This window comes from Xyrauchen texanus, chromosome 48, assembly GCF_025860055.1.
Source record: "Xyrauchen texanus isolate HMW12.3.18 chromosome 48, RBS_HiC_50CHRs, whole genome shotgun sequence".
NCBI classification, from domain to species: Eukaryota; Metazoa; Chordata; class Actinopteri; order Cypriniformes; family Catostomidae; genus Xyrauchen; species Xyrauchen texanus.
Genome location: NC_068323.1, coordinates 9,632,347 through 9,647,857, shown reverse-complemented (window position 1 = coordinate 9,647,857; position 15,511 = coordinate 9,632,347). Strand labels below are relative to the sequence as shown.

The 15,511-nt window shown below is 38.5% G+C and overlaps 1 protein-coding gene across 1 annotated transcript; it reads right to left on the bottom strand.

The window, feature by feature from the left end:
• Positions 1-2,596: 2,596 nt before the first annotated feature.
• On the bottom strand, positions 2,597-12,176 carry LOC127639879 (cobalamin trafficking protein CblD-like). The gene is made up of 8 exons (XM_052122181.1): positions 12,124-12,176; positions 11,691-11,730; positions 11,452-11,596; positions 11,142-11,359; positions 8,607-8,715; positions 8,403-8,524; positions 4,259-4,345; positions 2,597-3,836 (listed from the first exon to the last, which is right to left on the bottom strand). The coding sequence occupies exons 2-8, from the start codon at positions 11,697-11,699 to the stop codon at positions 3,624-3,626; spliced, it is 903 nt and encodes a 300-aa protein (XP_051978141.1). The 5' UTR covers positions 11,700-11,730; positions 12,124-12,176; the 3' UTR covers positions 2,597-3,623.
• Positions 12,177-15,511: the final 3,335 nt, after the last annotated feature.

Sequence of the window (15,511 nt, the reverse complement as noted above, 5' to 3'; positions counted from 1 at the left end):
ACAAACAATATAAAAGTGACCTTATCAGCCATCAAAACTGGAAAAACGTCCAATCTGCCGCCACCATCTTGAAGTGCAAGAAGAAAGCTACCCAAGAAGCTGCCTCCCCCTACCTAAGTGTGGATCTATTTATCTTCACGAGAGATTTGTGGATGATGTTCAGAGTTTGATCAGACTCTAGGTGTGGCAGGATTGGTGTTAGACGCCTTTCATGCTTTCCGATTTCATCCTTTATCTCCAAATTGCCTTTCAGGAGGTGACGTCTGTAAAAAGGGAAAAGCTGCGGTCTTTCTGCCCGTGTTGTTGGGAGTCACGGAGGTGTGTTTGTTTTTGTTGCCTCCAATTGGCAAAGCGTGATAACATGATTTGAAACTCTGGAAAAAAATTGCGAGGGGCTTTGGATGAAAGCATTTTGCCTCGAAGAAAATTGACTCAAGTGCTTATTCCTAAAATTTCAGATAAGCCATAAAAGCACATGAAGTTCCATTCTTGACAGTCCTCTCATTTTTCTCTTATACCTGCGGTAAACATACAGGTGTTAAAACAAACACATGCTTGTATTCCACAGTAGGACTAAACTAATAGTTATGACATTATACATCATTATATCAGATCATACTTAACAGAACATTTAGGAAACATCAGTGTACAGTGTAAGAAATGCTCGGTGTATTTGGAAAGCAATACCTGTGAAGTGAGATTACAGACACTGGAATTCAAATGGATTTAACAAAGCATGGTTTGAAAGATTACGCTAACTGATCTGATGTGGTCTGGTTTGCATTTAAGGCTATGTCTCTGGTTACAGGGTCACAAGACATTTTAATGCCATAGTAAATGCCAGCTGCCACCTTTATACAACATGCTGCATCTTTTGACGTGTGATGGCAGAAAACACATTCATGTAAATGTGTAATAGCCTATAATTAATTATTGCATACACACTGTTGGTATCAGTATCAGAAATCACACCTAGGAGGAACATGACATTTATAAATGTGAAGAATGTTTTTTGTACTCATATTATACAACAATATATAAATGTAATATTTTCTATATTTTATCTATTTTTTGTTCAGTGTGAATAATCTACATCTTTTATTTAATTATTTCTATCTTTATTTTTAATAAACAAGAAATTCTTTACCTGTGAAAGTGTTCCACCTTTTCATCTATGTAAAACAATCTCACGTGAGACGTTCCAAATTCTAATTCAGATTCAAATGCTCGTTCTCTGCTGCCATCTAGTGGACATTCTATGTGACGCCACTACAGACAGTGTGTTTCATTTAAAGAGGCCCTATTATGCTTTTAGGGATTTCACCTTCCCTTTTGTGACTGTATAGACTATATACATGTTTTTTTAACAATATGATTTTATCAATGCATGCACGCACACACACTATGTTCCTAATTTGATTTAGTGTATAATGTGATGTTTAGCATATCAAATTGCCAAAAAACAAACAAATAAAACACTTGGTTCCAATAGTGTCGATATTTTACAGAATACTGTACTCACGATGACCTTTTTTTTTTTTTTGACAGTGCCTCATCTGAGTGGGTAGACGACATGAAGCGATGGCCCAAAGTTAGTTACGTTGATATCAGAAACGATTTTGAGTTCTTATAGGCAAGTTAAGCCTGAACTCATTTTTACTTCAGATAACATTTCAAATGGATTGGGATTTGGTCATTTTTACTACTACATAATCCATGTGCTCATCTAATCAGCCAATCGTGTGGCAGCAGTGGCCCGATCTAAAAAAGTCAGGAGCTTCAGTTATTGTTCACATCGACCATCAGAATGGGGAAAGAAATGCGATCTCAGTGATTTGGACAGTGGCATGATTGTTGGTGCCAGATGGGCTAGTTTGAGTATTTCTGTAACTGCTGATCACCTGGGATTTTCACACAACAGTCCCTAGAATTTAGAGACTAAATTCCATAAAAACTTTCTACCATAAATTTAGAGACTAAATTCTAGAACATGGCAGAGATGCTAAACACAGATAACACCAGCATTCAGCACCTGGGAAAAAATCCCATAAAATGTGTAGAAATGCGCTGACATATTGAGGTACAATAACGTGGGTGCCGTTTTGGTCTTGTGTTGATGTTTTCAGGTCTACTGCAGCTGTCAATGTTGTTTGTATGAGTTTAATGCTTCTGGTTTTGACTTTTTATCTGGATGTTTGCAAGGAACTCAATCATGATGTCAGTCATATAGTTATAGGCCTAAAGCACATAACTGGTATATCTGGTAATCAGAAGGTCACTGGTTCGATCCCCACAGCCACCACCATTGTGTCCTTGAGCAAGGCACTTAACTCCAGGTTGCTCCGGGGGGATTGTCCCTGTAATAAGTGCACTGTAAGTCACTTTGGATAAAAGCATCTGCCAAATGCATAAATGTAAATGTAATGTATAAGTTTATACTGGATTCACGAACATCTCAAGAATGCGGCCCCAGATACTGATATTCACAATATTACACAGGTTCTGCGAAGTCCCACTAGACACACCCATGAGTCCATGGTCACACCAGGAGGTAAACAACACACGTCACAATTATATGATATTTACTTTAGTGTGATTAAATCAATGTAAAGTTCTTTCCAATTTTACAACTTTGTAGCATGACAACATGATAATGTAAATCCAAAACAATGAATGAATAATGTAAAAATAAATCCACATTTTGCCACAAATGCTGTCGATTGAGCTCAACTTGCATCGAACCCGGAATATTCCCATAAAACCATATTTGTGTAAATTCACTCAATGCATCAAATGACAAACAAATGGTTTAAAAAATGGATGTAAAAACCATTGCGTACATGTTCGCTTTACATTGAATGGCTCAGTTTCACTTGTCACTTTAAATTCATGCATAAATTGTCTCCTGTGATGCATAAAATGACATAAGAATGGTATAAAAAAAATCATTTGTAAACCATTCTTCCGTAAAGTCACGGTTTTACAAATGATTTACATAGAAATGAGGTCAACTCATGTTTCACAAAAGAGGCCCATTAACCATACAAATACTTAAAACTGCTTTCAAGAGGACGTTGAACACGTGTATAAACCACTCTGTGCGCCATTTATGTTGGTGTTTTGGCAGCATCATCGGAAAGCTTAAGGAACATGATGAATTCTTTCGTATTGGAGCTTCACCAAACTTTATTCACAGTTCATCAAGAATTTCAGAAACACTGCAAGTCATAGCTAACCAAATTAAAGAAATGTACATACATACACTTCCATTTTGTCTTTTACAGATGTCCGGAATCTAGACGATATTTTACCAACAGTGCGTTCTCTCAAGTCAACACCAACAAATTAAGGCCAATATTTTTGTAAAGCACCATGTGATTTCAAACCTGGTTTAACATGTTCATGTATGTCTGAAATAGTTTGTTTTACTGCGTGTTAGTTATACGATATTGCTAGTTTTAAGTGTTCACATTTTATAAATAAACTGCATTTGTGCTGTGCATTTTGTGAATCAATCACAGCATTTATGCAACATCACAACTGGCAAGTTTCCATTCAAATCTGCTGACATTAAGTGAAATTAAGAAACAGTTTTAGATACTGTGCAATTTTCAAAAGGTCTGTCAGTCCGCTTGTTCTGAAGCAATAAAGTGTCCTTGAAGTTTCTCCATGATTTGACTGTTGGAAGGTGCGTTAGTGATCAGTGTTAACACAAACGATGGTGTGTTTAAGACATGACGTATAACCGTACAGGACGCCTGGTCCTCGATGTGAAAGCCAGCGTGATGGTGAACATCTTTACGCAGGATGGAGGCCTGTGTCTGGTCTCCGAAAAACTGCAAGTGTAAAAGTTTTAAACATGACCTTCCAGATCAAATGCAAATGGTGTAGAAAAACGTTTTAGGCCATTTTACTTTAAAAGCAGATTAATCTTACTGACTCTGAATTTGCACCTTTAAATATTCAGTTAAATAAAGTTACATTAATTCAAAACATTCCTTAATGCAACAGGTACCAAGAATATCAATACTTTTACAGTAATACAATCATTTCAATATATTTATACATTTCAAAGCTGTATAAATTACATTGTGACAATGAACATTAATATATTTGTAAATTCATGTTAACTTAGATTGATAAAAGTGTGTAATTCCTAACGCATTACTAATGTTAATGCATTGAACCTTATTGTAAAGTGTTACCGAATATTCTTCAAACACACCACAGATGTTTTGACAGCGATGAAGGTACTTACAGCTTTCCCCGATAACGGGTCTATGAAATCTGCCCAATAGCCTCCTCTCCACAGCATGAAGCAGATTTCTTTAGCACCTCTGACAAACTGCAGCGAGAAATCATATATTTTAGGTCAATCAAGTCCACCATTATATATATATACACACACACACACACACACACACACACACAGTATATATACACTCACCGACCACTTTATTAGGTACACCTGTACACCTACTTATTCATGCGGTTATCTAATCAGCCAATCGTGTGTCAGCAGTACAGTGCATAAAATCATGCAGGTAAGGGTCAGGAGCTTCAGTTAATGTTCACATCAACCAACAGAATGGCGAAACAAATTTGATCACAGTGATTTCAACCGTGGCATGATTGTTGGTGCCAGATGGGCTGTTTTGAGTATTTCTGTAACTGCTGATCTTCTGGGATTTTCACACACAACCGTCTCTAGAATTTACTCAGAATGGTGCCAAAAACAAGAAACATCCACTGAGTGGAAACATCCACTGTCAGAAATGCCTTGTTGATGAGAGAGGACAACGGAGAATGGCCAGACTGGTTCGAGCTGACAGAAAGGCTACAGTAACTCAGATAACCCCTCTGTACAGTTGTAGTTAGCAGAACAGCATCTCACAATGTACGTCGAACATAGAGGCAGATGGACTACAATAGTAGAAGATCATGTCGGGCACTTTATTAGGACCCTAGTGTTCGGTGAGTATCTAGCTATCTATATATATACACAGTATATATCTATATCTATTAGGGATGTCGATTTAACGCGTTAATTCGACAAAAAATTATGCGTTAAAAAAAATGTATGCAATTAATCGCACCATAATAAGGAAGATTCCTGAGAAATGCAAGCTTGTAGTACCACCAGTTTACTCCAGAGGGCAGTAAGTTAAATTTCAGCTGTATGAGCAACTCGGTTTATAGAGTGAAAAAAACAACCCAAAACACAGACATGTGTTACGTTCTTGCGTTCAAAACACTCAAAGGAGTGCAAATCCGAACTAAGGGATCTCATGATGTGTTTAAAGATTGAGTATTAAACTATATTTAACTTGAAACAGTGAACTAAACATTTTATATTTATGACACAACGCACCCGAGACGCTACACAAGCATGTCTGACGCAGCTGTACATTAACGGGTCCTTAAACAAGCCCTCATAATAAATCTCCGATTGACAAATTCACTTGTGAAATGGATTGCTGTGAACTGTATGACAATGATTGACTTATGATCAATAATATGGTAGTAAACAATACATTGTATTCTAAATATCGCCGCTTTTTGTATTGTCTTATCAATGATTAACTCTTCTGCTACAGGAATGTAATGCATTTAAATTATCTGAATATTTGTAATTATATATTTTATATACTCAAGGACATTCAGAGTTGTCCCGTAGCCACTCCTTTATTATCTTGGCTGTGTGCTTAGGGTCATTGTCCTTCTGCAAGATGAAACTTCGGCCCAGTCTGAGGTCCTGAGTGCTCTGGAGCAGGTTTTCATTAAGGATATCTCTGTATTTTGCTGCGTTCAGCTTTCCTTCAACCCTGACCAGTCCCCCAGTCCCTGCCGCTGAAAAACACCCCCACAGCATGATGCTGCCACCACCATGCTTCACCATTTGGATGGTATTGTGTAGGTGATGAGCGGTGCCTGGTTTTCTCCAGACATGATACTTGGAATTGAGGGCAAACAGTTTAATCTGTTTCAACAGACCAGAGAATCTTGTTTCACACAGTCTGAGTCCTTTAGGTGATTTATTGTGTCTTGCACTGAGGAGAGGCTTTTGTCTGGCCACTCTGCCATAAATCCCAGATCTGTGGAGTGTTGCAATGATGGTTGTCCTTCTGCAAGTTTCTCTCATCTCCACACATGATCTCTGGAGCTCAACCAGAGTGACTATCGGATTCTTGGTCACCTCTTTTACCAAGGCCCTTCACCCCTGATTGCTCAGTTTGGCTGGACAGCCAGCTCTAGAAAGAGTCCAAGTCATCCAGTCATTGTTCCAATTTTCTTCCATTTAAGAATTATGGAGGCCACTGTGCTCTTGGGAACCTTCAATGCAGTCGAAATGGTTTTGTAGTCTTCCCTCAGATCTGTACCTAGACACAATCTTGTCTCTGAGCTCTGCCAGAAGTTCCTTTGGCCTATTGGCATGTTTTTGCTCTGATATGCATTTTCAGCTGTGAGACCTTAAACAGGTGTGTGCCTTTCCAAATCATGTCCAATCAATTGAATTTGCCACAGGTGGACTCCAAAGTGTAGAAACATCTCGAAGAAAAGGCATGCACCCGAGCTAAATTTAAAGCGTCATAGTAAAATGTCTGAATACTTATGTCAAAATATACATTTGCAAAGTTGGGTTTTGCTTTGTCATTGAGGTATGGAGTGAAAAATGAAAATTAAGGGGTCTGAATACTTTCAGATTTTTTTTTTTCCATGACTCCAAAACTAACAATGAAGTAAAAATGACCACAAATTAATTAATTTTAGCTTTTGATACACAGTACATTATAAAATATGATTTTTTTTTTTAAATTTAATTAAACATGAAAAAGCCACTAGATTGTGATTAACACTAGACGGCCATGATACATTTGACATTGTCAACCATACTTAAATAATTTCAGTTAACGCCTGATCTTTGGTAGCCTTAAAATGCTAAAACTAACTAAACTAACTAACTTAAAGCCAACTAAACTAAAACAGTCAGAGTGAAAAATAACAACATTTAAAGGACAAATTGAAATTTTTTTCAAATTGAAATTAATAGGGCCATCAATCACTTAAAATTGTAAATCTAATTAATCCCATTTAATTGGCTGAAAAAGACACTCAAATAAAGATAGTTCAATTTATAATATGCTGCATAATAAATGTGATATTTATTTATAATAATATCAGATAATTCAAAGACATTTACATAATTTTGGAAGACAAGTAGAGCATTCATTAGATACAAACAGTGGCTTCAGAAATCAATATATCCAATTGTTTGCTTTATTTCCATATCATTGACAAGATGCAGTCCACACTAATCCATTTTTCAATTGAACTCATCAATCTGTCAAAGGTAGACTTGTTCTCAAAACACACAATCTTGCGTTACGTTTGTACACATTCGTTAGACTCTTTTGGTAAATCGAAACTTTGGCAGCGTCGTGTTTCACTGGTTTTCATCGTCTCTAGCTGTAAACGCTGTGTCAAGTTGAATGTAGTTTACAACTTTAAAAAACACGTCTCGAGACTCCTTCACTCTGCTCTGTCCAGCTGACTATTTTACAGCTGGTCTGTGCTTACTGCCCCCTGCTACGGAGACTCGCAATAACATAGAGGCGGCATTTTAAGCTTGAAAAGTCCTTCAAAAGTTCTTCTAAAATACTATTTTGTTCTTGATTCATTGATTCAACTTTATTGTCATTGTGCAGAGTACAGGTACAGAGCCAATGAAATGCAGTTGTTTTCGCATATCCCAACTAAGCTGGGGTCAGAGTGCAGGGTCAGCCATGAAACAGCGCCCCTGGAGCAGATAGGGTCAAGGGCCTTGCTCAAGGGCCCAACAGTGGTATCTTGAAGGTGCTGGGGCTTGAACCCCCGACCTTTCAGTCAGTAACCCAGAGCCTCAACTGCTGAGCCACCACTGGCGACAATTCTTAATTTCTAACTTAAGAAAAAAGTATTTTATTTTGTATTCCCCCCCAAAAATGAAAAAGTTTTAAAAATAAAACGGTCTTAAATTCCAAAAGATAAGACGTTTAATGAATTTACTGGGTTGTTTTAAATGTGAGGCATTTCATCATGTTGAGCCAGAAGCTGCGATGGGCTGTTTATGTAGAAATGTGTTTTTAGACCAAAACAGGTTTTTGACTGCTTTGTGTTTTTTTATTTATTTCCAGCTTTCAAACCAAGAAAATTTTTATGCTTCTTAATGTGGTGACCAATCATGCGAGTCAATTTAAATGTATGCGCTGCAAAACACTCTAGAAACATCCAGCATTTACATAAAAAGAATAAATTACAAAATAAAAGACCGCTAAGTGCTTGCTTCTGAAATCTCTGCAACAGACCGTTTAGGCATATGTGACGTGTGTCAGAATCCACTCATGTATAATAACAAAACTCACATTATCCAGCAGTTGTTTGTGGTCTCTGTCCAGTTCCTCCGTGTCCACAGTTTCATTTCTCTGTGTCACCGTGACAACCGTGATGGGACTTGTAGGAAGTGCAGGGAAAAATACTTCCAACTCTGTCCAAACAAAACAAAGACATTATTCTCAAACTGTCAAAACAACTTTTATATAAAAGTGTTTTACAGAAATCTGCTTTACCTTTCTTTAGCAGCTCTGGACAGGAATGCATGGAACATTCTACATTTGAGTGATTAAAATAGTGTTCTGCTTTGCTGCCTCGCTGTGCCATGAGAGAAACTTCTTTCCCCTGCACAACACATTAAAGATTAAAGTCAGCATCTGTTATTTAAAAAAGCAGCACTAAAGCATTACATTGTTAACTAGGTGCAACATGTCAAGTATTATTTTCTGTCCTTGCTAAAAGTGACCAAATTACAGCCAATCAGAACATGTTTGATGTTTAATGTACATCTGTGTGGACCAAGTGTGCCGCACAAGCCCTCAAAATTGTAGCCAAAACATCTCGATCGCCCCCCCGGTGACTGGTCCTAGTATAGGTCATAAACCCCGCCTCCCCATGTTATTCAACGGGACGTGAGACCAACTAAACAATTAAATTACACTTCACATATCTTTTTTCCAAAGATAGTTTCTGTCATTTACTGTCGTTTCTATCACGTTGATGTAATTTCAAGTGTTTGTTTTCAAAATAAGTTTGTTTTTAGTTATTTGATGCTATAAAAACGGTGCTGTGACATCATGATTGACAGCTGTGATTGACAGGTTCTCTGAGCGAAGTAGTCACTGAAGCACCAACAGACTTTTTTTCGGGATCTTCGGAGGACTGAGGAGATTGGAGCTTTAAATTTAATATCTAAATTTCTATAATTAATTATTTCACACCATCATAAATCAAAAGTCAAAAGTGCAGAGGCGTGTGCTTGCGATTGATTTAGCGAGAGTGAGGGCGGGGCCTTGATTTCGCGGCTTTACTTCCTGCTCACTACTGCGCAGGTCTGGTCCCGAAATCGCAACTGCGCAGACTCAAGTCCCAAGATGTCAGCGCCATATCGGGACACTGGCGGCTTCAGTTCTCACCAATGGAAAAGAGCGAAGGGGCGTCGTCCATCTTTTTTTTTTACAGTCTATGGTGTGGACCACTGAGAACCAATGTGGGTGGAGCTACTCAGCTTGACGCAACTGACAAAATGTGTCAAATGCCAAAAGTAGTGGCTGGTTTGGACAAAAACTCAGTAATGTGGAAAAGATGTGATTTACATAACACCAATTCCGAGAAAAGTTGGGACAGTACGGAAAATACGAATAAAACAAAAAGAAGTGGTTTGTAAAAACAGTTCACCCTGTGTTATATTGAAAGCACGACAACACATTATTTGATGTTTTGCCTTGTGAATTTATTTGTTCTTTTTTTTGTGTAACTTTCTTGTGTAACTTAAGTTTAGCCGCTGCATCCACAGATGCAAGTTAAGACTTTACTATGCAAAGGAGAAGCCATACATCAACACTGTCCAGAAGTGCCGCAGACTTCTCTGGGCTCAGTCTCATCTGTGATGGAAAGTAGAACAGTGAAATCATGTTTTGCGGTCTGACAAGTCCACATTTCAAAGGTTTTGGGAAAAAAAAAACAGCAGTCGTGTTCTCCGGGCCAAAGAGGAAAAGGATCATCCAAGTTGTTAACAGCGTCTGGTTGAAAAACCAGTGGTTAACTTAAACATCTGTGTGGGCAACATTTAATACCAACACATTGCATCCAGATATTTTAAAGTTGACTCAAGCACATTAGAAACATAACTATCAAACAGTCATTGAAATATTCATGAATTAAACTTAACTTGCGGTTTTGCTGATAAGTCCAAGTGCTTTTAACTGCCCCATTCTTCAATAACAGTTCCTATGACAAGCTTGAATTGTATCATGACTGGTTCACAAGCAGTCCACGCAAATATTAGCTGCACATACACTAGTGTTACCAACTATGTTCAAGAATAGTTGGTAACACTAGGCCTCTCTCTCTCTCTCTCCCTCTTTACAATATGAACTGAACACCAGTGGGCGGGGCCAAGGGTGCGATGACATGTGGGGCGTGTAAAAACATATGTGCATTGTCTTGTGACATCACAAACACAGTTTTCAAAATGAGACGTTTCAATAGCTTGATAACCGTAAATGCTCTTTTTAGATTGTGGAAAGGTTTGAGTTCTAACATTTAGAGTATTTTGATTATCCATTTTATGACCCCTTTAAATAAATTTAAACATTCTCCAATTGAAAATGTGTGGTGCATTATGAAGGGCAAATTTTGACAATGAAGGCCCCGTATCATTGCGCAGATGAAGACCTGCATTATGAATGAATAGGGGAAAATCAGCTTGCTAAACGTGTGTCTTCAGTGCCCAAATGCTTAATAAGTGTTATTAGAAGAAATGATGATGTTACACAGTGGTAAACTCTCAACTGTCCCAACTTTTTGGAGCATGTTGCTGTCATCTGATTTAACATGTGTTAAAAAAAACAAGGTAAAACACCAAATAATGTGTTGTTGTCGTGCTTGCAATATAGCAGAGAGTGAATAAAATTGACAAAATACTCCTTTATGTTTTCATTATAATTTTCCATACTGTCCACACTTGTTTGGAAGTGAGGTTGTAAGTTACAACACTTATTTATTTTTTTCCTACTGAAGAACTAAATCATTTTTTAAGTGGTTGTTACCTGATATTCATGAACAAACTGGGCAAGTATAAACTTGTGCCGCTCTGTGCTGGATGGGGCAGACAGAACGTCTGGGACGGTCCGATGTACTGGCCCTTTCTTCTGTAACCCAGTGCCCTTAAGATGACAGTCAAAGCCCACGTTGCCCGGCAACTGGAAGCGCTGGTCTTGAGGCCCAAATGGACCCATCATTTCGTCTGGCCAAACTGTTCTAGGACCTGTAAGAGAATTTAATCCAACATGTTTATTTAGTTTTGCTCGGTCCAAAGATGGGTAAAAATGTCAGCCCTTTTGACACAATTTTACACACCTGAGTATTGGTATGGTAAAGCTACATAAGGCTCATCTGAACCAGATGAACCAGCTTCTGAAAATCCTCTCAACATTGCCATTCGCTGAGCCAGTGCGTGAACTGCAAATGACTGGCTCACCTGTCGGGCCCTCCTGCAGATCACCTGTAGAGTTCAACCAAGAGAAACAGTGTTACAACAGCACTGCAAACACATGAAAGATCTGAATGAAGAACTGAAAGATCAATTAAAGACTCACACTCGCCATACTGGTGGAGACGGGTCAACTTCACTTTATGCTGTAAAGAACATATATATCATCAGTTATGGGATTCTGGTACATTAAATGTCATAAAAAGATGAAATAAGGAGAAACATAACAATTGAGCCCATTGAAGTTCCTATACATAAAACATCTGTAACATGCAATTGCGTTTTAACACATCGTGCCATGTGTAAACCAGACATCTATTTTGAAGCATGATAATATTGACAGACAGCTCAACACAAACACATGCTGTTATGATCAGATCACTATCACGTCAAACACAAATAACGTGTGATTTAACAGTCAAATTGTCAAAGACGCGCTCTTCTCTTACTACAGATGTAAATGTCACAGGTATACTTGTGATGTGTGTTTATTTTACAGTGTTTTTTAAGTAAAGGACAGTGTATTCTCCGTAACTCACCCTGCTCGTCTTCTTCAGAGTCTGCTGATCACGTCAGCACGCTGAGAAACGTGACTCGTGACGTAATGACGGTGCGACGCACAGGACACGCGACGCAATGAAAAAATAAATACAATAATGACAAATATTAAATATATGATAAATTAAAAATGATAGTAATAATAATAATCAAATAATAAAAAAAAAGAATGAAATAAAATAAATACAAAAGCTAAGAAAAACAAAAGGCAAAGCGTGGCCAAAGAAAACAAACAACATAAACAACAATATAAAATTAAATCAAACAAAATAAAAGACTAAATTAAGCATAGCAAAATCAAATAGGTTACAATAAAAACAAAACAAATATAAAAGTAAAGTAAAAGAAATGTAAAAATAAAATCGCAATATGAATCAAATCAAAACAAAATAAAGCAAACTAAGAAAAACTTAACTGGCCTGACCATCTACAATCAGCAACTATATTAGGTAATGTAGCATGAAAAAAATGGTCTAATATTAAAATTATGCTATAGTTTTTACTAATATATTTTAACGAGTAGGCATGTAAATAATCAACATTTTCATATAAATCAGAGTATTTCCACTCTTAATTTAGTTCACAAATCGCTCGCGACATTTCATATCTTACTCATTTGATTAAAATTGTGTGTGTGTGTGTGTGTGTGTGTGTGTGTGTGTGTGTGTGTGTGTGTGTGTGTGTGATGCTTATACTGACGATCGGTCAACTGCGAAATCGCAATGGACGATTGCGTCATGACTGTACACCTGCGATTGCGTCATGACTTTCCACCCGCGTTGACAGATAGTGTCCACTAGGTGTCAGCAAAAGCAAAGGAAAGCTACTCGTAGGCAGCTTTAGCAGAAACATAATAGTTTGGATGGCTCAAAATAATCAGAGACCTAAACAGCAGGAAATTACAGCAAAGATCATGAGAGAAAAAAGAGAGTTTGTAGTGTTATAAAAGAGCAGAGCCTGTCAAATGAGGCAATGTGGCAGCATAGGAAGGTTAGACAGGGCGAATGTGTCAGCAGGGCGAAATAGCTTGTTTGAACGGGCAGGGTAGTCCCTTAAAGACTGTGTATAAATCTGACCAAATGTGTCCTTAGATTAGAAGAGAGTTGAAATGAAGTGAGGCTTTGGCCAGAAGCACCCTCCCACTCTCTCTCTCTCTGCTTTTCAATTTCAGTTTTAAGATGCTTATTCTTCATGACAGATATTTGTACATTTTGCGATATTTGAAACAGGGCTGGTACTTGGCAATCTTTGGTGGGGCACTTGCACCATGGTTGGGGGAGGTGGTCAACATTTATCATTTCACCGTCAGTCCAGGGGGCGGACTTCCCCTTCATTGTTTCACTGTCCTTTAGACCTCGCCATGCATGGAAACAAAATAAAATATTATAAATAAAATGACATAATTTAATACCAGTGAACAGTTTCTCTGCATCACCGCACTCCCACATATGTACACTTGCATCTGCATCACCAGCATCTACCATCTGGTGCATTCAGGCCGGACGAGAGAACGAACAGGTCAGCGGCTCTCTGGGATGGGTGTGTCGCGTGGGAGCACTTCCAGCGGTATGACCATCTCTCGGCCCTGCAAGGTCAACCCAAGCTCATGAAGGAATTTCTGTCTTTAGAAACAGCATAGTGATTAACAAAACTATGTAGCGCTCCAACAGTCACCCAATGCTGGATTGGATTCACTAAGTGTTTGTTAAAGGCACTTACAATGGAAGTGAATGGGACCAATACTAACTACTACAATGTTAAAATACTAACTGTTTCAAAAGTATAGCCACAAGACGTAAACAATATGCGTTAATAACATGATTTTAGTGCGATAAATTTGCCTACTAACCTTTTCTGTGTAAAGTTATATCCAATTTTTGAACTTCATTGCCATGACAACGTAACGCCATAAAGCATGAAACGACCGTAAAAGCGATGATTTAAACAACTTAACAGCGCAAATTATACACAAGCTAGAGCAGAAGAATTAATGTAAGTTTTTTACATTTTTTATTATAAGCTTTGAATAGCCTTGTAATCATGGCCGTGTCTAAGAGGGGGGCTGTGGAGGCATTGCCCCCCTAGATTTTCCTAGTACTTCCGATGCCCCACGGACCAACGGCAAAACGCGATCAAGGGGGACCAACTCAAGCGACATTCTCAAGGAGCACCAGTTACCCAACCTAAAGATCAAAATGCCCTAATGCCTAATTTTTATTGTCAAGTCTAGGAGCACGGCGCCCCCTTCCCAAATGAACACAGTTTTTTCTATATTAATAAAAGCCCTTATAAGCACATCAAATTCTTACAAGCAGAGATAGTCACAGGCACTGTGATGCTCTAATATTTCTGAGCTGAAATATGAGAGTGATCATAAACAGGGACGTGTTGAATTCTAATTCACAGACATCGCCTGCCATGCTTGAGTCTCACGACGCGGGATCAGCGTTAGTTCAAATCCTAATCGTGAGCTGAATCTTAATTACTGCATTTCTGCAGTTGTCTGTGGCAGATATTAACCTGTATATGACTTTATCTTCCTGCACATCAAACTGGAAACTGCCATATGGGGTCTGAAGGGCAATATTAAATGGTCAACATATTTATTTATCGTCCTTTCTTGAGCATTATACCAAAAAATACAGATAGACAAACAAGTAAAAACAACAAAATCATGTAACGAGGTAAATAAACCCTTACAAAAAATCTAGAGTTTCAACAATTCGCCACTCTTTATTTTCACATGCAAATTAGCTTGTTATTCGCCGCAAATGTCAGCCAGAAGTTTGCAACTCTTCGGCGGTTGTGGTGAACCTGCAGCAAGCCTTTGGCGACAATGAAGACTTTGCCGCAAAGCTCATTTGCATGTGAAAATTAACGAGTGGCGAATTTGTGGCAACTCTAGATTTTTTGTAAGGGTTTTTAAGTCAACATGAAATCAAAATGTAACCTTTTCCCCTTTTTAATACACTTTTAAGCTGCGTTCACACTGCCAGCGACGTAGCACAAGACAGCGACACCATCCCAATCATTTTCAATGAGGGCATAGCGGCGTCCAGCGACACTTGCCGTTGGCGACCAGATGTGGGCGTGTCCAGCGACGCGACAAAGTTGAGACAAGTTTAACTATATTCAAATGAAGAGCGACTTACGGGAGCGACAGCCAATAGGAGAGAAGACAGTAGAGCTCACGTGATCCTTCTCTCTCTCTCTCAGCTCCTGCAGTAATGGAAAGATCAGGGGACTCACCCTCTGCAGCAGCTCATCAAACTGGGTCCTGTCAAGCCTGAAGTACCGCTGGAACCGGACTTCATCCAGCCGCAGCTCCTGCACCAGCCAGTGGTACTCACCGTGCTGACTCCGAGATTG